Below are 20,061 nucleotides of genomic sequence, written 5' to 3' on the forward strand. Positions count from 1 at the left end.
AGCTACTGTTTATTGGGCCCTATCAGTTGTCTGGGGCTTAGCTCTCCTACACACATTATTGCTAATTCTCACAACCACCTTTTGTGGTCCTGAGTCTACAGATGAGGATACCAGGGCTGGAGAGGATTGCTGGCCGATGCAGGGCCACAGCTGATGGGGAATGTTCAGATGCAGGCCCAGCTGGCTCTCAGGCCAGACCCTTCCCAGGCCTTTGCCCGGATTGCTAAGATGGCCCCTGTTTCTGATGCATAAAGTTTGATTTGAAAGTTAGTAAGTTTCTTTTCTCGTTAACTTTGAGTCAGGATGGCTAAATTTATAGCTGGCTGAATACTTCCCAGAGGATGAGTGTAACGGTATTGATTTTAGCGAAGTGAGTCATATGCCTACTGCCTGGAAACACAAGCTCAATTACCACAAGCCAACAGCATAAGCTTTCCCTTGTCAACATTTTTCCTACATGTTCATGAGTCTGTGGATGTGAACAAAGCACTAGGAGAAGCAAAGGTCACGAATAACTGGCGGCGATGCAAGGTAGGGTGCCGAGAGCTGGCCTTGAGATTAGACGGGGCCAGTCTCCTTCTCAGCGTGGCTGACTCATGTGGCTCTGAGCGAGTCTCTCACCTCGCTGAGCTTCCATTTCCCTGGCTGTGAGAGATGGGTTAATTACACCTACCACCCAGGGTGCCGTGTGATGCGTGCAAGCTCCAGACAGGCCTGGAGGTAACAGGCTCCTGATAAATGTTGTTCCCCTTCCTTGACTGTGAACTGCTTTGCCAGGGCTGCCTCTGAGCTCCCTGGAGAGGGGGGCATGAGCTTCTCTTTTCTCTCCTGGAGACCCATACTTGGGTTTCATGTGGCCTGGACGAAATACCTATTATGTGCCAGGAACTAGGCTGGGAGTCAGTCATGCTGAATGGAAGAGGAAGGCCCTCACAGGCCTGGAGCCCTGCGTGATGATAGGATTCCTAGTATAGACGTTTGCAACTTCTATGTTAACTAAGAACTTCTTAGTTAGCAAGATGGACAGGTGGTGCTGCCCCGGCCACATGGTTGGTCACTTTGGGAAGCTGGATGTCTCCACCTGAGAAAGGAAGAGGGGCAGCTTGGAGGAGCCACTGTTCCAGAGTTCCCAGATGCCTTATCACAGTCATACGGGGGTGGAAGCACTGGTCATAGAGTCAGTAGAACAAATGGAATTTCTGCATTGTGTTTTAAACTTGTTTTTGCTTTAACAATTTTTTTATTTGTATCATTATTGATTCAAGGAGAAAATAAGTGATTTTTCCTAGCTCCAAGAAGATCCAAACAGTTTTTATACTGGTTGAGCTCATTATAATGAGATCAATAAAGTCAGTGCTAGTGGATTACATATTTTAAAACTCAGTTTCCTATAATAAGCATACAGTGAATAAACAGAATTTTCTATAACAAACAGGTAAACAAGCAAGATGGTCTTAAGGTTAAAGGTTATATAACAGCTAACCATTGCGCTGAAAGTAACATTGCCCAGGAGAGGATATGCCAAACAAGCTCCTTGATTTATGAAAAGGTAGAGAGGAAGAGCCCGTCTGACAAGTTAAGACCTTCTCCTCTGGCACAGCTAGTGTTCATGTTCAAGATATTTCACTGATGAATATTTTCCAGACTTTACCCATATCTCTTTAACAAATGTAAAGGGCAGCCCAGGGCGTTGTATTTTCAAAGCCTCATGAGAAAAGCTGAAAAAGCATTAATCTGTGGAGGTTATTGCTATTTAAAAACCTGTATCCCAGCCGGGCGCCGTGGCTCACGCCTGAAATCCCAGCAATTTGGGAGGCCGAGGTGGGTGGATCACAAGGTCAGGAGATCGAGACCATCCTGGCTAACACGGTGAAACCCCATCTCTACTAAAAATACAAAAAAATTAGCTGGGTGTGGTAGCAGGCACCTGTAGTCCCAGCTACTAGGGAGGCTGAGGCAGGAGAATGGCATGAATCTGGGAGACAGAGCTTGCAGTGAGCCGGATAGCACCACTGCACTCCAGCCTGGGCGACAGAGCGAGACTCTGTCTCAAAAAAACAAAATAAAACAAAACAAAAACAAACAAACAAAAAAACCTGTATCCCTTGGTTTTAGTTTGTAATTGAACCAATTGTGAATTCAATAATTTGGGGTTTAATTTTGTAAACTATAATAGCTCCCTTTTGTTGATTGCTCTTTGCCATGCTCTTTGGAAGGCTTCATGCACCGCGTTACATTTAGCTCTCATGACGACCTTACATTTGTAAGAGTGTGAGACAGAGCAGTGCAAGGTCCTGCCCAAGGCCCCTCCACTGGAAGTGACAGAGCTGGGATGGGATCTGGGTCTGCGTGGCTCTGAACTCCTCAGCTATACTGTCTCCTGCTTCCAACATTGTGCCAGATAATGATGGCTATGGCCCTAATTTCTGAAACAAAGTCTTATCTGAGAACTTCTTAGTTAGCAAGATTTCTACCTTAGTCTTTTCACTAGGTATCCAGAAACTTACTAAAAAATTTAAAAATCTTGTAGTTTTGAGCCCTTTTAACAAAGAAAAGCAGTAAGGGCCTAGTTATTATAAGTACAAATAGGAAAAATGTATAAACTACAGCTTATCTTCTAAATGGAAATACTTAAAAGACAGATTTTCAATCTCTTTAGGGGGTTGAGGAAAAAATAACATTCAGATTTTTTGTTTGTTTGTTTTAGCAGAAAAAGTTCGATCATCGTCTTTTAGCAATTCAGCTTTCACATTTTCTCTCATCTTTCTTCCCCATTGTTGGCAAGACTGTATCACTGCACTTTTGAAAAAAACATATGGATAATTCACTGCCATTTCTGAAATTAAGCATATGGTTATATGCTATGGTCTAAAAAATAAGGAACATTTTTTCTCCAGGCAGAGAGAGTTTGTGTTTCCTTTTGGATTTAAGGATTGGCAATGAATTCCAAGTGAGCAAGAAGCCGGCCACTGAATGTTCTCAGCAATAAGTGCAGTTGTCCCTGTGGGGAGAAAGAGTTTGGCAGTCCTGGGCCTTCTCGGTGGTGTGGGGACTGCAGTGGTATCCGTGTCCTCCTTTTCTGTCTAGGGGTTGTGATGGTGGTCCCTGCCTGCAGTCTCCAGATGACCCCCAGCCGCTTGGCTGAAGCGAGTGTCCTGGGACCTCTGTGCTGCCACATTGCTGCTCTGAGTCCCTGGCATAGGCACATGGGGACCAAGGGGACAGCCCTCTGCCTGTGCTCCCTGAGCAGGGGGACTTGCTAATTGGGCATATCACGGTTGGTTTCTGATCACCAATTGTAGCTTAAAAGGTGGGGTTTGTCATGCTCTGTAGAAGGCTTTATGTACCACCTTGAGTTCCAGGAAAGGAAAAGAAGAGTACATTTTTTTTTTTAGGAATACCAGATTTCCAATTAGATCAATTCACCAAGAAGCAGTTTTTTGGTTTACTTGAGAGAGTCGTTTGTCTGCTGATCTAATGAGAGGGACATAGCACAAAGACCATCATCTTACAAGTCTGCCCATCTCCTTGATGACTTAAAAAATCTTTATTTATTAGAAAAACAGTATTACAACAAATCTGTTCGTATAATTTAAAAAGTTATCTTACTACCCCTAGAACAATTCATTTCATTTCAGTGAATCTCTTCCCAGTCTTTGTCCATATCAACAGGGATCCCGAACCCCTGGGCCACGGACTGGTACCTGTCCATAGCCTATTAGGAACCAGACCACACAGCAGGAGGTGAGCAGTGGGTGAGTGAACATTCCCGCCTGAGCTCCTTCTCCTGTCAGATCAGCAGCAGCGTCAGATTCTCATACGAGCGGAGCCCTATTGTGAACTGCGCATACGAGGGATCTAGGTTGTGCTCTTCTTATGAGAATCTAACTAATGCCTGGTGATCTGAGGTGGGACAGTTTCATCCCGAAAGCACCCCCATCCCAACCCCTGGTTCATGGAAGAATTGTCTTCCACAAAACCTGTCCCTGGTGCCAAAAAGGTCGGGGACTGCTTCGTATCAATTCCCATTTTATACTCTTGTAGTTGAAGAATAGGAATCAAGCATTGTCCATCTTGCCAAAGACTGCTGTTTGTGATTCCAGTTTTCAGTGGCTTTTCAGCATCCCATCAGGCAGAAAACCACATTTGTCTTCACTACTCCCCTCAGGCTGGACCGTTAGGGTGTTGTTTACAGTCCCTTCTCCATACGGGTCGGATGGCCTAAAGCAGCCAGTTCTTGACAACATTGTGATGACACAGAGTGACCATGAAAATCTCTTGTGCTATCTGCACTGCATCTTGTAGCAAAATAGTCAAGGGGCTTGTGGAGCTCAAAGAGGTATAGATTCTTCATTTACAAAAAAGCAAGTATTTCTAAAATTTTCTCTGTTGGTAAGTGACTACCAGTTTTAGGCCCCCAGAAGATACTAGAAAAAAAAGATCAACACACTTTATTATCCATCATGGCAAATGTGATGCTTGAACAAAGGATGAAAGAGTAACTACTTTCTAAAAAATTTCTACTATGGAGAGAACATTTTGAAAACAGATGTTTTTGTTTCCATTGTTATGTGATTTTTGTTGCCAAAAATGATCTGTCACCTATTAAAATCTTGAATATCTTCACCCTTAACCTGGGAACAGTGTTTTTCTAATCTGTTTTAAAATCCTTTAAGTGAAAATTTCAGTGGATTTTGAGCTGGGTGCTTACAAATATGATAATGCAATTATTAACCTGATTAGTTGCAGGAGCCATTATTTGACATTAGGGAAATGGGGCTTTACTAGCAAAATGTTCACAAAATCCTTTGCTTCGATGGTGGATAAAAGTGGAAAATGTCCAGGCAGCCCAGCTTTGCAAAGGCTCTCGGTGCCCCGTGGCCTGCAGGCACCTGGCATGCGCCCTCCCCATTGCCAGGATGCCCAAGAGGAAGGTCAGCTCTGCTGAAGGGGCCACCAAGGAAGAGCCCAAGAGGAGACTAGTGCAGTTGTCAGCTAAACCTGCTCCTGCAAAAGTGGAATTGAAGCTGAAAAAGGCAGCAGCGAAGGATAAATCTTCAGACAAAAAAGTGCAAACAAAAAAAAAAAAAAAAAAAAAAAAGGGAAAAGGGGAGCAAAGGGAAAACAGGCCAAAGTGGTTAACCAAGAAACTAAAGTAGAGTTACCTGCAGAAAATGGGGAAATGAAAACTGAGGAGAGTCCAGCCTCTGATGAAGCAGGAGAGCAAGAAACCAAGTCTGATAGAATACCATATACCATATCTTATCAGTGGTCCCTGTCTCCCTTCTTGTACAATCCAGAGGAATATTTTTATCAACTATTTTGTAAATGCAAGTTTTTTAGTAGCTCTAGAAACATTTTTAAGAAGGAGGGAATCCCACCTCATCCCATTTTTTAAGTGTAAATGCTTTTTTTTTTTTTTTTAAGAGGTGAAATCATTTGCTGGTTGTTTACTTTTTGGTACAACCAGAAAATAGTGTGGGATATTGAATTATGGGAGGCTTTGACTGTCTTGGTTGTCAGCTTAACATTCCATACATGGGGGGTTAGTTTTTATATCCTATAATACAAAGCATGTTAAATGGCCATATGGAGTCAGTCCTGCATTTAACGTCTTGAATGTTTTAAATTACTTCTATTCCCTTGTTGTTTTTTAGTAGAATTGTTTCCTAAAGAAAACCACTCCTTGGTCATTGCTCTCCCTGTCAGAATTGTGTGGACTCTGTAAATCTTTGGTTGTGGTAGTCCTGTTTTCCTAATAACTTTGTTACTGTGCTGTGAAAGATTACAGATTGGAATATGTAGTGTAGGTGCTCTTCAGTTGTGAGCTGGTGGGACGTCTGTAACAGCTGATCAGCATGTGAAGATACTGGTACTTGATAGCCTCTTAAGGACAATTTGCTTCCAAATTTTGACCTGGAAAGTCACTGGAATAACTTTCAAAAATAATTACAATACATGGCTTTTTAGATTTTTGTTACATGTGTTAAGAATTGTGTACAAATTGAAATGTCTGCACGATCCTCAACCAATAAAATCTCAATTATGAAAGAGAAAAAAAAAAAAGAAGTGGAAAATGTCTCCCATGTGGCCAGTGGTGAATATCTTCCATCTAGGTCTGGGCATCTCTGCGTGCAAGAAACTTTGTCGGCTTTGATAGAGTTCAGTGGATAAACTGAACCTACCTGCAACCAGACTACATTCAAATAACTGAATCACAAAAAGTTCCCTACATTAAGAAAAATGGAAGCATATTCAATTCTGTTGCTCTCACTAAAAATAGTATTACATAATTCAGATGATTTCAGAGAGGTTCATTGATTCTCTTAATAAGGGTATATTAAAATATATTTTAAAATATTGACTTTTATCCTTGCATCATCCTTTAAAGAGTTCTATTTTTGGTTTTTAAAAAATGTTTATAATATGTTGGTACAGAAGCACATTATTCAACTTAAAACAAATATCTATATATTGGTGGTATGTGCCTTAGGTTTTTCATGGATGGGGCGTACTGTCAAACTATAATAGCTTGGAGACCACGGATCTAGGCAGATTGGGTCTGTGAAAGCCTTCTGCTGTGACTGTCTTGAGTACTGATTGATGACTTTCATTTCCACACCTGGTGAGCTGGTAGAGCCCTTCACTAATGTGTGGGGGTCACAGAACACAAAGCAGGGCAACCTTTTGTGCTTTCTGAATTGAATGAGCAAGTGCTGCTTCCTGGGTTCCCGTGAGTGGAAATGATGCTTGAGACCTCGGTGTCTTCATGGTCTTCTTCGCCACCAGCTTCCCGTGTCCCTAAGTAGCCCACTGCTCAGTCCCATGGGGGAGTTTCTACGGGTACAAGGCAGTCAAGGTTCTTCCTCCTGCGCTGTGGGAGCCCTTGTGGCACCTCTGAGCGAAGCCTCCTCCACGTTTCTGGCTGGGTGGCGTGGGGCAGCTGCTGTGCCTGTTGTGTGAGCCCTGCCTGTGGGGGACATATATGGGGGTGGCACTCAGAGACTCCCACAGTGAGAACACCTCCCCAAGGCCAGTCTGCCTTCTTGATGCAGTTTCAGATGGATGAGGTGTGGACAGACAAGAATGACAGCCAGTGCTCTGGGACATGGGGGCTGCACTGGGCAGTGGAAGGAGGACCAGCTTTGACCTGCTCCAAATGATTGATGTTTTTGAAGTTTATATAGCTTACCTCTAAAAGATCATAGTGATAAAAAAGACGTTTTCCACACCATATGTATATATATGTACATACACAGACACTTACCTAATGCACATAAATGCTTGACAACAGTTTATGATGTATTTATAAAGGACAAGGACTGCCTCGTGTCCTGTAGAGCCAGTGAGACCCCCAATGGCCCACACCACCCTATCCAATCTGTGCTTGGGCCACCATGATGGCCACTCTCATTTATCGCCCAGCGTCTCAGGCCACCCCACCTGCCATGCTCCATAGCAAACCATTCATCCATTATTATAAAGTGGCTGATCCTGAAAAGTATCACCTTAGAACAATCCTGTTTTTGGTTTTTAGACTCCCAGATAAATAATCTACTGTATTAACTGTAGAGCCTTGGAAATGTTCCATGACCTCCCTGGGCTTGGTTTTTGGCTGTTAGGTGGGCATAGGGTCGTTGCATGGTTTATATGAGCTAATGCATGTCATGCTTACAGCAAATGTGAAAGGTGCACTCATCGATCCACCCATCTAAGCTCAGCCCAGGGGGAGGGGATGTTCAGCTAGTCAAGGGTGGGCTGGCCAGAGAAACAGAGAATAAGGGCAAATCTTGCTGCCACCGCTGTCATATTTCCAAAAAGTGTCCATTGGGCTACATTGGGCCCAGGGGAGCTGTGTTTGCTATGAGCCCCATACCAGATGGCATCTTAGTTTTAAGATATTTGTTTTGTGACCTAAGTACTTTCTAACCCTCTCTTCTCTTTTTGTGTTGTAGGAACCCAGCTATTTAGTGGTCGAAGTGACTTTAGAATCACTACCTTGAAATTCCATCCAAAAGACCACAACATCTTTTTATGTGGAGGCTTCAGTTCTGAAATGAAAGCTTGGGATATAAGGACTGGCAAGGTAATAGCCATATTCCTAACTTGGCCTTTCCACAGGAGAGCTTGTTTCGACAATTTGAATAATTGGGGGCAGGTCAGCATCTATATATAGGACCCTTGAGGTGGAATAATTACCACTTAATATTTAATCAGTGCTAAGCATAATTTTTAGATGTTTTGAAAGAACATTCTTGAGTTGTCAGACTTAAAATATCAAAGGTGCAATTTTATGCAGCATATTACTAAAAATATTTGTTGAACACCTACTGTGCACAAATGCTTCCAGATGATATAAAATGCATCTGCTGGGTTACTCAAGGGAATAATGTGCAGGTACAGATAACTTTGGTACAGAGAATTGGTGTGTGTGTGTGTGTGTGTGTGTGCACTTGTTTGCATGCTTGCGAGAGAGAGGAAGGGAGGGGGTAAGTGCTTTTAGCTTGCTGTGGGAAGACTTCTTAGAGGAATCATTTTTCCTCAGTCTTAAAGGCTGGTTGTGATTTCCATCCCCATCCTTTATTACAACCTGCTGTGCCTTTTACCGTCACCACTTACTAGATGGCAGCTCCACCCTAGTTGTTCAGGCCAAAAACATCAGAATTAGCCCTGTCTCTGCTCTTTGCATCACATTCCCATACCCAAACCATTAGCAAATTCTCCAAAACTTGGACATTTTTCCCCACATCAGCTGTTGTAGCTCTGCTGTTGTCTCTCGCTGGGATGGTTGCAGGAGTTTACCATCTGATCTCTCACTTTCCCCCTTGCCCCTTGCAGGCTGTTCTCAACACAGCCGCTAGACTGGTCTGTTACAGTGTGACTCAGACACGTCACTCCTCTCATCAGAATCCTCCAGGCTCTGTTCTTACAGTAAAAGCCAATGTCTCTGATGATCCACAAGGCCTAAATGATCCTCCTTGGCCTGGGGGTAGGTCAGCATTTCTCATCAGTGCCAGCCCCACTAGGCTCCTTGCCTTCCCTGAACATACCAGCACATTCCTGTCTCAGGGCCTTTGCACCTGCTGCTCCCTCTGCCTGGAAGGCTCTTCTGCCTGTTTCCTAAGTAGAGGCTTGCTGCCCCCTGTCATGGGGCTCTGCTCACATATTACCTCTCGGCGAGGTGCCCCCTGCCCAAAACCCACTAGCATCCGCTAGTCCCCTCTGCTATCTCATTTCTCTCCATAGCATTTACCATCACCTGACATATTATGGATTTTATGTGTTCATTCATCTGCCTATTTCCCTCCTCTAGAATGTAAGCTCTTTGAAGGCAGAGAGTTTTGTTTGCTGCTGACATCTAGCTTCTAAAACAGTGCCTGGCACATAGTTGGCACTGTGTGAATCATGATTGACTGAGTAAATGCCGGAGGAAGGCAGTCATGCAGACAGTGCAGATACCGGAGGTGGGAACACAGGATGTCTGTGGGGACTTGGCTAGGCGTGGGCTTCACACAGCGAGGTGGCCTGGGCAGAGAGTCTTTCAACGCTGTGTGTCTTGGTCTCAACAGTGGGGAGCCACGGGAGGTTTGTGAACATCTGCCTTGGTCCTAGACAGGTGCAGCATCCAAGCAGATATGTCCTGAGTAGAGGCTGTCCATGTGTTCCAGAGGGAGGAGGGTGAGACAGAGCCCCCAAGGCCTAGATTCCAAATTTGCCTTCTTGCTTCAGACTGGCTGGCACCGGAAGACCCTTTCCTGACTGGCAGTTGGAAGGGGCTGCTGGTTTGTTGAGGAGAGCCTAAATGCAGAGACTTTTCTTGACAGAGAATGGGAAGTTTTGTCTGTACATGAGATCTTGCTTAAAGTACTCACAAGTGGGAGCATAGATAGATGTAGTCTTTAAAAAAAAAATCACACATTTTTCTTTTACAAAGGAACTTTCTTATAAAAATATTTGGAAAAGAGAGGAAATTACCCATAAAGAAGTGGACACAGTGGCATTAAAAAAAAAAACCGCCAAAACACGTTATATTTAGGATCTAAATACATGACAAGTGAAAGAAAACATTTGAACGTGCCTTGTGAACTGGAAACTCTTAGTCATACCGTTTGAAGTGGGACCTCCTGAGCACCCAGCCACTCCTGACAACCACGTCCCTTATGGGTGCGCTTACTGTTTTTAGCCTCAAAGACCAAACACGTAAGAAATTACTCACCAAGGACGCCATCTGATTTAAGCATTTGTTAAAAATACCGGATTTTTTCCCAGGGCAGATGCCAGCTGACGAGCTCTGAAAATGCTGGGGGAGAAGCAATTAGAAGCAGATGTTGCTGTGACTGGTGTTGGCATGTTTGCGAGTCTCTCCCAAGATAGTAATGTGGCTAAGGGATCTGTGCAGTATTTGTTTTTACTTCCTTTCTACCAACAATCCTCCCCCACTGGGTCACGGGGCTTGTTCCATTTGCATCAGTTGGGCTCAGGGGACAACACTCTTTCCTGCTTAGACAGGTGTTGCCCATGTGTCTCAAATGGACTCGGCAGGAGGACCAGGGAGGAGGCACAGCCCCCTGCCCTCCAGGGACTCCTGCCTGGGGCTGCTCACTTCTTATCCCTGTGGGCTCCTGTGGCGCTGTCCCAGGTGCTGAACCTTCTGGCTCAGCCTGGGCGTGTATGTGAACATCCAGAAGTGAGCAGCTTGGCTTTTTCCAGCTGCTTTCAGGGACCGCGGTGGGAATCGCAGGTGTAAGTAGGAGGAACACAGACCTTAGCTTAAACCAAGACAGGCCTTCCCTTTTAAATACAGTGGGGAAGGAATGTTTTGTTGTAAAAGTAATACAGAATCATATGATAACATTGGGAAATTCAGGTAAAGAGAGGAGGGGGAGTCCAAGCAGCCAAAGGTAAACATTAGCAACATTTTGATATTCTTCTTTCTGTTTTTTTTTCCTCTTGTGGTTTTTAAAAAAATTATAAAAGCACTATTTGGTTTTATTTGTATACGCAATTTTGTGTTTTGCTTTTCATGTAGCATTAGAAGGATATTCTTTGTTAGTGCAGACCCTCGTAAGGTCGTCAGTCATATTCCTTTGACTCAGGGTGTTCCTGACTCACTGCCTTGCTTCTCCCCAGGACTCAGAACAATGTCTGGCATAGGCAGGAACTCAGTAAGTATCTATGGATCAAATGAATCAGATGAATGCTTTAACATATTAAACCATTTCCCTGCATTAGACATGTAGGAGATTTAAAAAACTTTTGCCATTTAAAATTAATAGATGTGAGGACAGAGACCAGCAGTCAGCAAACTATAGCCTGAGGCTAGTCCAGCTTGCTGCCAGTTTTTGTAAATAAAGGTTTATTGGAACACAGCTATACTCATTTATGTATCATCTGTGGCTGCTTTTATACTATAGTAGCAGAGTGGACTCGTTGCAACAGAGACCACATAGCCCACAAAACCAAAGATATTTAAGATCTGGCTGACCTTGGTAAAGAGAGATGTGATTCTGACATCTGTCACCCTATTGATTGTCAGGACTAATCCTCCTGAGCTGGCTGACAAGGTAGGTGTCTTACCCCATTCTGTGTTCCTTGCAGAAACCAGGTGCTCAGAGAATGTGTTTTCCAGGTGGGAACTGTTCCTTCAGTCGGGGGTGTATAAGTTGTTTCTCTCTCTTGTTACAATCTCCAAACAAACTATCAAGGTTGACTTTATTACACATTCCACTGTAAGAAACATCTTTTTGCATATAGCTTTTTCCACATTTGGGATTTATTTCCTTAAGCTTGAATCTCAGAATGAAAATTTCTGGGTCAAAGCAAGCCTACATTGTGAAGGTAAGGAGTAGGTTTCTGCCAACAGAACTGAGGGGAGTGAGGCCAGACAACCTCTCCCTGGGATCTTAGGGCACAGTGAGTAGTTGGAACATACAACTTTTTAGTTACTTTCCAGTCATGAGATTTTATGATTCCTTAAATGTAGCCAAGTGCTAAGTGTCAAGATTCTGGACTTCTCTAGTCTAGCCCAATTCATTACAGCAAATGGGCTGTTTGGCTCCCTGTCTCCTCTTCTTGGCTGATCTTGGGTGATCTCTCCGCCTCGGGTTTGATGTTTGTAGCACATCTCATTACTGCAAAGTGCCTGACTTCATCTCCAGAGGTCGGCAGGATGTGTTCTGCACAAACCAGCTGTGCGTACTTACTTGAAACTGGCTTCCTGCCGCTGCTGCAGCATCCTCTGACCCCTCTTCCTCCCAGCAGTCTGCTTGAACATGGGTGTGGTCTGGAACCCAGGATGCCTGTGGTCTGACCTTTATAGTATTGTGAGGGTCAATTTCTGCAGAAGCCCCTGAGCCTATAGTGCCGTTGGCCTGAGCTGCAGGAGACCTGGGCTCACGTCCTCCCTCTGCTACTTGCTTGGCTGGGTGATTTCGGCCACATTCCTTAAGCAAAAGCCTCTCTGATTCACAATTTTTAAATTGGTATCGTAAAGTGGCAGGCCAAGCCACACCTCCAAAGTAGCGGTTCTCAAACTCACCTGTGTAGGAGAGCACCTGGGCTCTTGTTAGGATGCAGATTCTGTTTCAGCAGGTCCAGGTTGGGATAAGATCCTGCATTTCTAACAAGCTCCCAGGAAATGAAGGGGAGGATAGTATATGGACCACATTTTGAGAAGCTAGGGACCAAAGGGCCTCTGAACTTAAAAGTCCCTTGCTTCTCTCATTTGAACCTTATCCTCAATTAGCCTGCACCATCTGTGACCTATCTCAGGGACAACGATCACTCTTGATCTGTGGGCACTTTTATCCACAGGTGTTTATTTACAGCCGCTTGGTGTGGGAGCCTGAGTCACCTCTGTGCCTGGCATCCCCGACAGGGCCTGGACCAGAGCAGGTGTTCAAGATAACCTGGAGTGAGCTGATGGGGTCAGCCGCCACTGTCATTGTGATAGAGGCCTGCAGGAGCACCCACCTGCCCACAACCTCAGGGGCAGTGGCCACCCTGGGATCGACATAGAGGGCATGGCCCCTCTGACAAATGGGATATGAAGGCTAGCTGGAATTCAGCTGTAGTGAGTCATTCCAGAAGTGTGGACAGAGGCAGGAGGACTTGGGAGACCCTGTGTCAGATGAGATATGGTGTGGCCATCAAAGCACTGTAGTCCTCCACTGAGGCTGAGCTCCTCTGCTCCCCGGTGTTTGGTGGATAACAGAGTTATGAGTCTCTTGCATTTCCAGCTTTGCGGTGCTGTGGCTCTGTGCCCAGCACAGAATGGAAGCTGTAGAATTGCAGGAGAAGCCTGTGACACGGACTCAGCTGTACTGGGCCCTCTAGCAGTGTGGGGAATGTTCCAAGGTAGAGCCACTTTCAAGTTCACTTTAAGATGACTATGTATTTTGAACCAAAAGTTAGGATAAGTAATAAAAATAAATTCTCCTTTTGTAATATGAATCAGATTTGTTAAGAAAGCTTATATAGCAAATTTGGTGAATCACCTTTTTTGCAGGACTACATTATGGAACCCCAACCTCAGCAAATTACCTCTCAGTTAAGGCAAGATTGAACACTGGAAATTGGAGCAGCCCTGGAAAATCTAGGACATGTGGCTCCTGCAGCTGGCAGCCTGGACTCTGCCCCAGTTCCTCCTCTCTTTCTATGTGCAGGGTGACATTGGGCAGGCTAGGGGTCGAGTGGTTCTTTTGTTGTCTAGCTCCTACTCTGCGCCTGAGAAAAAGAGTTGCAGATGCATTCAGATCTGCCAACTTTACTCCTCCAGAGAAGGCTGCACCTCTAAAACCCCGATTCTCTGCTTGCTCTGGGACTCTCATGATAAAACCAGCTCTGACAGGCCAGCTCACTTTCTCCAGCACACCCTGGTGTCACATTGACACTAATCGTCAATATTTCATGCTTGTTCTACATCTTTTCTTCCTACTTTTATTATTATTTTTAAATTTGTAAAGGGACATTTTGACTTCCAGATCTTGACTTGGTTTCTTGACCTCCTTCTCTAGCTTTGTCCCACACCCTCTGCAGGCACGTGTCCTAACATGCAGGTGACAGGGGAGTGGGTGGCTCACCCTTGGGCCTGTGTGGGCCCTCAGCTCAGCTTCCTATGATCCTAGCCCATCACTAGTATGCTGTAGCATTCTGGTAGCATGTGGACTCCCTGAGGGAAAGAGTTGTGCCTCATTTACCATGGTATTCCCAGCATCCAGCGTAGTGCTAAGCACATAGTAGGGAGGGAGGGGAGGCAGGAAGGGCGCAAACTGTCGCATGAATGACTGATAGCTCTAATCAAGACCAATTCTTAAAATCACAAGTAATTATCCTGGCCAGTTGAACGGAGGCTGAGCCACTGTCATTAATTTGCTTATCTCCTTCCCCTCCTGTGGGCATCCTTCCTTGGATGGGAGTGATCTCAGGATGATAGTAATAGGAACTGGTAAAGCAGCGGGTGGTGGCTGGGCTGGCCTGACCTGACTGATCTAGGGCACGGGCCAGAGCTACCCAGGGAGCATTAGAAACTATTGCTGCCCAGGGTGGCCTAGGCATCCAGGTTTTTGAAAACTCTGCAGGTGATTCTAATGTATAGCCAGATTTGGGGGCCATGGTATGGGTGCCTAGTGAAAATTCAGAGTGGTTTCTGTGGGGCTTCTGCCCCAGTGGGTGAGACTGTCTTTGAGATTTGCACTCCTGTGATGGTGGCCATCTGAGAGATGGCTTCGTCTACTTGGCTCAAAGTGCCATCAGTTTTGTGGCATTGTAGGCAAGTTGCTTATTTGCCCTAATGAGATTTTGATTACTCTCCATTTGTCTCTTTCATCTGTTTTATATTAAAAAGGCTTTTTATTTGGACTTTTTGTGCTTTCCACAGTCCTGACTAAGCTTTGCTGCAAGCTAAACTTTGAATGCAGATGAGAGTAGGAGCCTAATGGAGGCAAAGATGTAGGACCCGAGGCTGTTCCTTGTCTTTCCTGGCTCCCATTTCCTCATCTGTCAACTGGGGGTGTGGTGGAGCCCCTGATGATCTCGAGAGCCCCTTTCAGCAGCCAGTGCTGACCACAGTGTGCCTCCTGCAGGCATCACGCTGTGCACGCTGCGTGCGCGATGGCTCATTTCCTCGTGGCCTCTTGGGAGGTGGACTGGGTGCTGCCACCATCCCCTTCCTCTGTCAGGGCCCTGAGGCTCGGAAGGGCTCAGTTACACACCACAAGCACACGGCCAGTTGGTAGTGGGGTAAGACTGTGAACTGGGGGTGGTTTGATGCCCAAACCCTTACAGATCCTCTTGTTCACAGTGTGAATTCAGCTTTAGTCTTGAATGAACATACAGTCATGCACCACATAATGACGTTTCGGTCAATGTCAGACCATATATAGGACAATGGTCCTGTAAGATTATAGTGAAGCTGAAAAATTCCTATCACCTAGTGATCACCTGCAGTGTTCAGTACAGTCACATGCTGTCCAAATGTATAGCCTAGGAGCCATAGGCTAGACCTCTAGCTTAGATGTGTCGCAGGCTATACCGTCGAGGTTTGTGTAAGCGCATGATGTTCACGCAATGACAAAATCGCCTGATGACGCATTTCCCAGACTGTATCCCTGTCGTTAAGCAACACATGACTAAATATTTATCAGTGAGGGCTGTGCGTTTTGTTCTTGGAGAAGCCTGCATGGACAGCCCTGGCATTCACATGCTCACTGAGCACTGCCATGTGCAGCTCCATGCCTGGTGTCAGGACCTGGCCATGGATGGGACAGTGGTGGGTTTTGTTCTGAGGGACCACAGCCCTGTAACCTCAGGCCTGAAAACAGAACCCAACGTATCTGTGAGAGCAGCCTTCCTGCCCCCAAAATATTGGCAAGGAAACTGGTTCTGAAAGGTTCAGCTGTCTGTGCAGGGTAGGCAGCCATTGACGGGATTGGATCTGAACCCAGGTCTTCCTCTAATTTCTGCTTCTCCCTATTGCAGGAAGAGGACACATTTCATTTATCCATGTCACAAACATTTTCTGAGCCCCCACCAGAAACCAGGCATTGTCCCAGGGCATGGGGCAACAAAATCCAGTTAGACGGTCCATGTCTTAAAGCTGTAGAAGGGACTGCTGAAAACATCTGTTTCTTTCAATATTCAATGGATCCATCAGCTTCACTGGCTGCCTTCACAATTGGCTGGGGAGTCCCTGTGTGTCCCCTGGGTTGTCTAAAGTCTTAGGCAGAAGTGGGCAATTGGTTCCCAGAATCTGGAACCTCAGAGACCTGCCCTGCAACCCAGTCCTCCTCTTCAGCCTCCCTCTGCACCACTTTCACTGGGACTGTGTAAGAAGACCCCTGTTTAAAACCCATACACGAGCTGCCAACAAGCTCAGTGAATGACAGTGGGAGGCCCATGGCACTCAAGAGGGCGATGTTCCAAGACTTTCATTAACACCCACCCCACTTGATAATTTTTGCCCTTAAAAATGCAGCAGGCAGTTTCAGAAAATATAAAGCAGGTTCTTTGGACCTGTGCTGATTCTATAAATATGATGTTTCTGTAATTCTAATTTATAAATCTTCTATAATACATATTGCCACTAAAATAAGCTCTGTGCTGCACTGAACATGCTTCTTCTTAAGGTTTTTAAAAATTTATTTATTTTTTTTACTATTGATTTACAATTCTTGTACTTGAAAACTTATTTTAGCCTTGCCATAACTAATAGTGTCCAAAAAAGTCATGGGCTTGATGCCCTAGTTATTTTTTTGTCTTAATATACTTTAACTAAAAAAATTTCTTTAGAGACATGGTCTCATTCTGTCACCCAGGCTGGAGTGCAGTGGCATTATCATATCTCACTGCATCCTCGAACTCCTGGGCTCAAGGTATCCTCCAGCCTCAGCTTCTCTCGTAGCTGGGACTACAGGCGCCTGCCACCATGCCTGGCTAATTTTTAAATTTTCTGTAGAGAAGGGTCTCACTATGTTGCGCAGGCTGGTCTTGAACTCCTGGCCTCAAGCGATTCTCCTGCGTCAGCCCAAAGTGCTAGGATTACAAGTGTGAGCCACCACATTGGGCCTAAAGTAAATACTCATTAAATGTTTTTTGGTAACAGATTTATTCTGTATTGTACAACTCACTGATTCACTCATTCACTCAGTTCTTAGTGTGTTTGCAGGGTTATGCAGCCACAGCAGTCGGTTGAGAACATTTTCCTCACCCCAAAAAGAAACCACGTTTTTTAGCAGCCATGCCTATCCCCCCAGTGCCCCAGCCCCTGGCAACCATAAATCGACTCTGTCTGTATAGATTTGTCTGTTATGGACATTTTATATAAATGGTCTTTTGTAACTGGCTTCTTTCACTTAACATAATGTTTTCAAGATTCATTCACATTGTAGCCTATATCAGGACTTCACTCCTTTATGTTTTTTTAAAATTAGACTTTATTTTTTAGAGGAGTTTTATGTTCACAGAAAAAATTTAGCAGAAGGGCTAGAGATTTCCCACTTGCCCTCTGCTCGTTCTTATGCACAACCTCCCCATAATCATTCTGCATCAGAGTGGCCCATCTGTTACAGATGGTGAACCCACAGTGACACATCGTTGTCACTCAGAGTTTATAGTTTACGTTAGGGTTCACTTTTGATGTTGTACATTCTATGGGTTTGGACAAATGTTTAATGACATGTACAATAGACTGACTGTTTGTGTCCTCCCCAAAATTCATATGTTGAGGCCCTAATCCCTAATGTGATGATATTAGGAGGCGGAGTCATTGGGTGGTAATTAGGACATGAGGGTGGAGCCCATAGAACTGGGGATAGTGCCCCTGTAAGAAGAGACACGAGAGAGATGAATCTCTCTCCACCACGTGAGGATACGGTGAGAAGACAGATAACTGTTTGCAAACCTGCAAGAGTGCCTTCACCAGACACCAGCTCTGTTTCTGTTGAGATATCCTCAAGCTCAAAGATTCTTTCCTCAGCTGTATCCATGCTACTAAACTCATAAAAAGCATTCTTCAATTTTTATTTCTTGTTTTTGGAGACAGGGTCTCACACTCTCTCCCAGGCTGGAATGCAATGCTGTGATCACAGCTTACTGCAGCCTCAATGTCCTGGGCTCAAGGGATCCTCCCACCTTGGCCTCCTAAAAGTGTTAGGATTATAGGCGTGAGCCACTGCACCCAGCAGTGCAGTGTTCTTTATTTTTGTTACAGTGCTTTTGATCTCAAGCAGTTATTTTTGGTCTTTTCTTAGAATTTCTATCTGTTTGCTTACAGTGCCCTTCTGTTCTTGCGTATTGTCTACTTTTTCCGTTAGAGCCCTTAGCATGTTGATTATAGTTGTTTTAAGTTTGCAGCCTGATAATTCCGTCATCACTGCCATATTTGAGTCTAGTTCTGATACTTGCTCTTCAAGCTATGTTTTTTGCCTTTTATTATGCCTTGCAATTCTTTCTTGCTAGCCAGACAAGATGAGCTAGGTAAAAGGAACTGCTATAAAAAGGACTTTAGTAATGTGGTGTAGTGTCGGGGTGGTGGGGAAGTGTCTTGTGGCTAGGTTAGTCTTTTAGAGAGTCTGCTTCTGGACTGTGAGCTCACATGTACTTCTTAGTCCCCTCTCCCCTTTAGATAGGACAGGAAAGCTAGAATGGGCTGGAGCTGGGTGTTTTCTTCCTCCACATAGAAGGCTAGAGGGGAAGGAATTGGGCATTTCCCTTCTCCCATGTGGAAGGCGGGAGCCAGTGGCGGTTGGGTATTCCCCTTCCCCCAGGTCAGCTAGGCTGTGATAAACCCAGCAGGTTAGACTCTGGCTAACTAATTTCTCTGCAGTACAGACCTCATTAAGAGCAGAATGCACTTTAGGAGGCTGAGGCAGGAGGATTGCTTGAGGCCAGGAGTTAGAGAGCAGCCTGGGCAACATAGCGAGATCATGACTCTACAAAAACAAACAAACAAACAAACAACATAGCAAGATCCTGACTCTACAAAGATAAATACATAAAAGAAGTACAGAATGCTCTGTTATATTTTAAAGTAGTTCTGGCTGGGCGCGGTGGCTCACGCCTGTAATCCCAGCACTTTGGGAGGCCGAGGAGGGCGGATCACAAGGTCAGGAGTTTGAGACCAGCCTGGTCAACATGGTGAAACTCTGTCTCTCTACTAAAAATATGAAAATTAGCTGGGAGTGGTGGCAGGCGCCTATAATCCCAGCTACTTGGGAGGCTGAGGCAGGATAATGGTTTGAACCCTGGAAGCGGAGGTTGCAGTGAGCTGAGACCGTGTCATTGTATCCAGTCTGGGTGACAGGGTGAGACTCCGTCTCAAAAACAAACAAACAAACAAACAAAAAAACCAAAAAACCCAAAGTAGTTATTTTTCTCCTTCTGCTGGAAACATAAGGGGATTTTCTCCAGTCTTCACTGTGAGAACCTGGTAGCTCCTGGAGGTAAAATGCACAAAATTTTGGGGGCCACTGATGACCAGGTCTTCCAGAGTTTTTAATCTCTCTGACTTGTCCACAATGAGCCTCTAGCAATTTGTCAATTATAATTCAGTTTCCTGGCCCTGGTTCCTGTGGAAATTTCTGCTCCAATGCATTGTGATTGTTTATTCACCTATCTGTGTCTCCAATTTTGGGGGCAGTGGTTTGCCCTGCGATCTCACTTCTTTTGTGGATCTGAGAAGAGTTTTACAGTTTGTTCAGCTTTTTACTTGCTAGGACAGAGTTTTGATTTATAAGCTCCTTACATGCCAGACCATTAACAGGAAGTCTTCTGCTTCTTTTTATGACCAAATAATATTCCATTGTATGGATATACACATTTTGTTTCTCCATTCTCTAGGTGATGGACGTTTGCATTGTTTCCATTTTTGGACATTTGTTTGTAAGTCTTTGTGTGGATATATGTTTTCATTTCTCATGGTTCTTCCTAGAAGTAGAATTGCAAAGTCATATGGTTGGTAGCTGTTTTTATGTGTAATCTTTTGAGAAACTGCTAGACTGTTTTCCAAAGTGGTTGCACCATTTTATATTCCCACCAACAATGCATGAGGGTTCTGATTTTTCC

The 20,061-nt window shown here is 44.7% G+C and overlaps 1 protein-coding gene and 1 pseudogene across 4 annotated transcripts in view; both read left to right on the forward strand.

The window, feature by feature from the left end:
* The window catches only part of WDR25 (WD repeat domain 25), a 155,309-nt gene that overhangs the window by 100,648 nt on the left and 34,600 nt on the right, over window positions 1–20,061 (forward strand). For all 4 annotated transcript variants that reach the window (XM_003832861.7, XM_008958316.6, XM_014347668.5 and 1 more), the window contains exon 4: window positions 7,956–8,086. In XM_003832861.7, the coding sequence (XP_003832909.1) occupies window positions 7,956–8,086 (131 nt within the window). The remainder of the gene's footprint in view (window positions 1–7,955; window positions 8,087–20,061) is intronic.
* On the forward strand, window positions 1,502–6,282 carry LOC117975896 (non-histone chromosomal protein HMG-14-like; annotated as a pseudogene).

This window comes from Pan paniscus, chromosome 15 (assembly GCF_029289425.2).
Source record: "Pan paniscus chromosome 15, NHGRI_mPanPan1-v2.0_pri, whole genome shotgun sequence".
Lineage (NCBI taxonomy): Eukaryota > Metazoa > Chordata > Mammalia > Primates > Hominidae > Pan > Pan paniscus.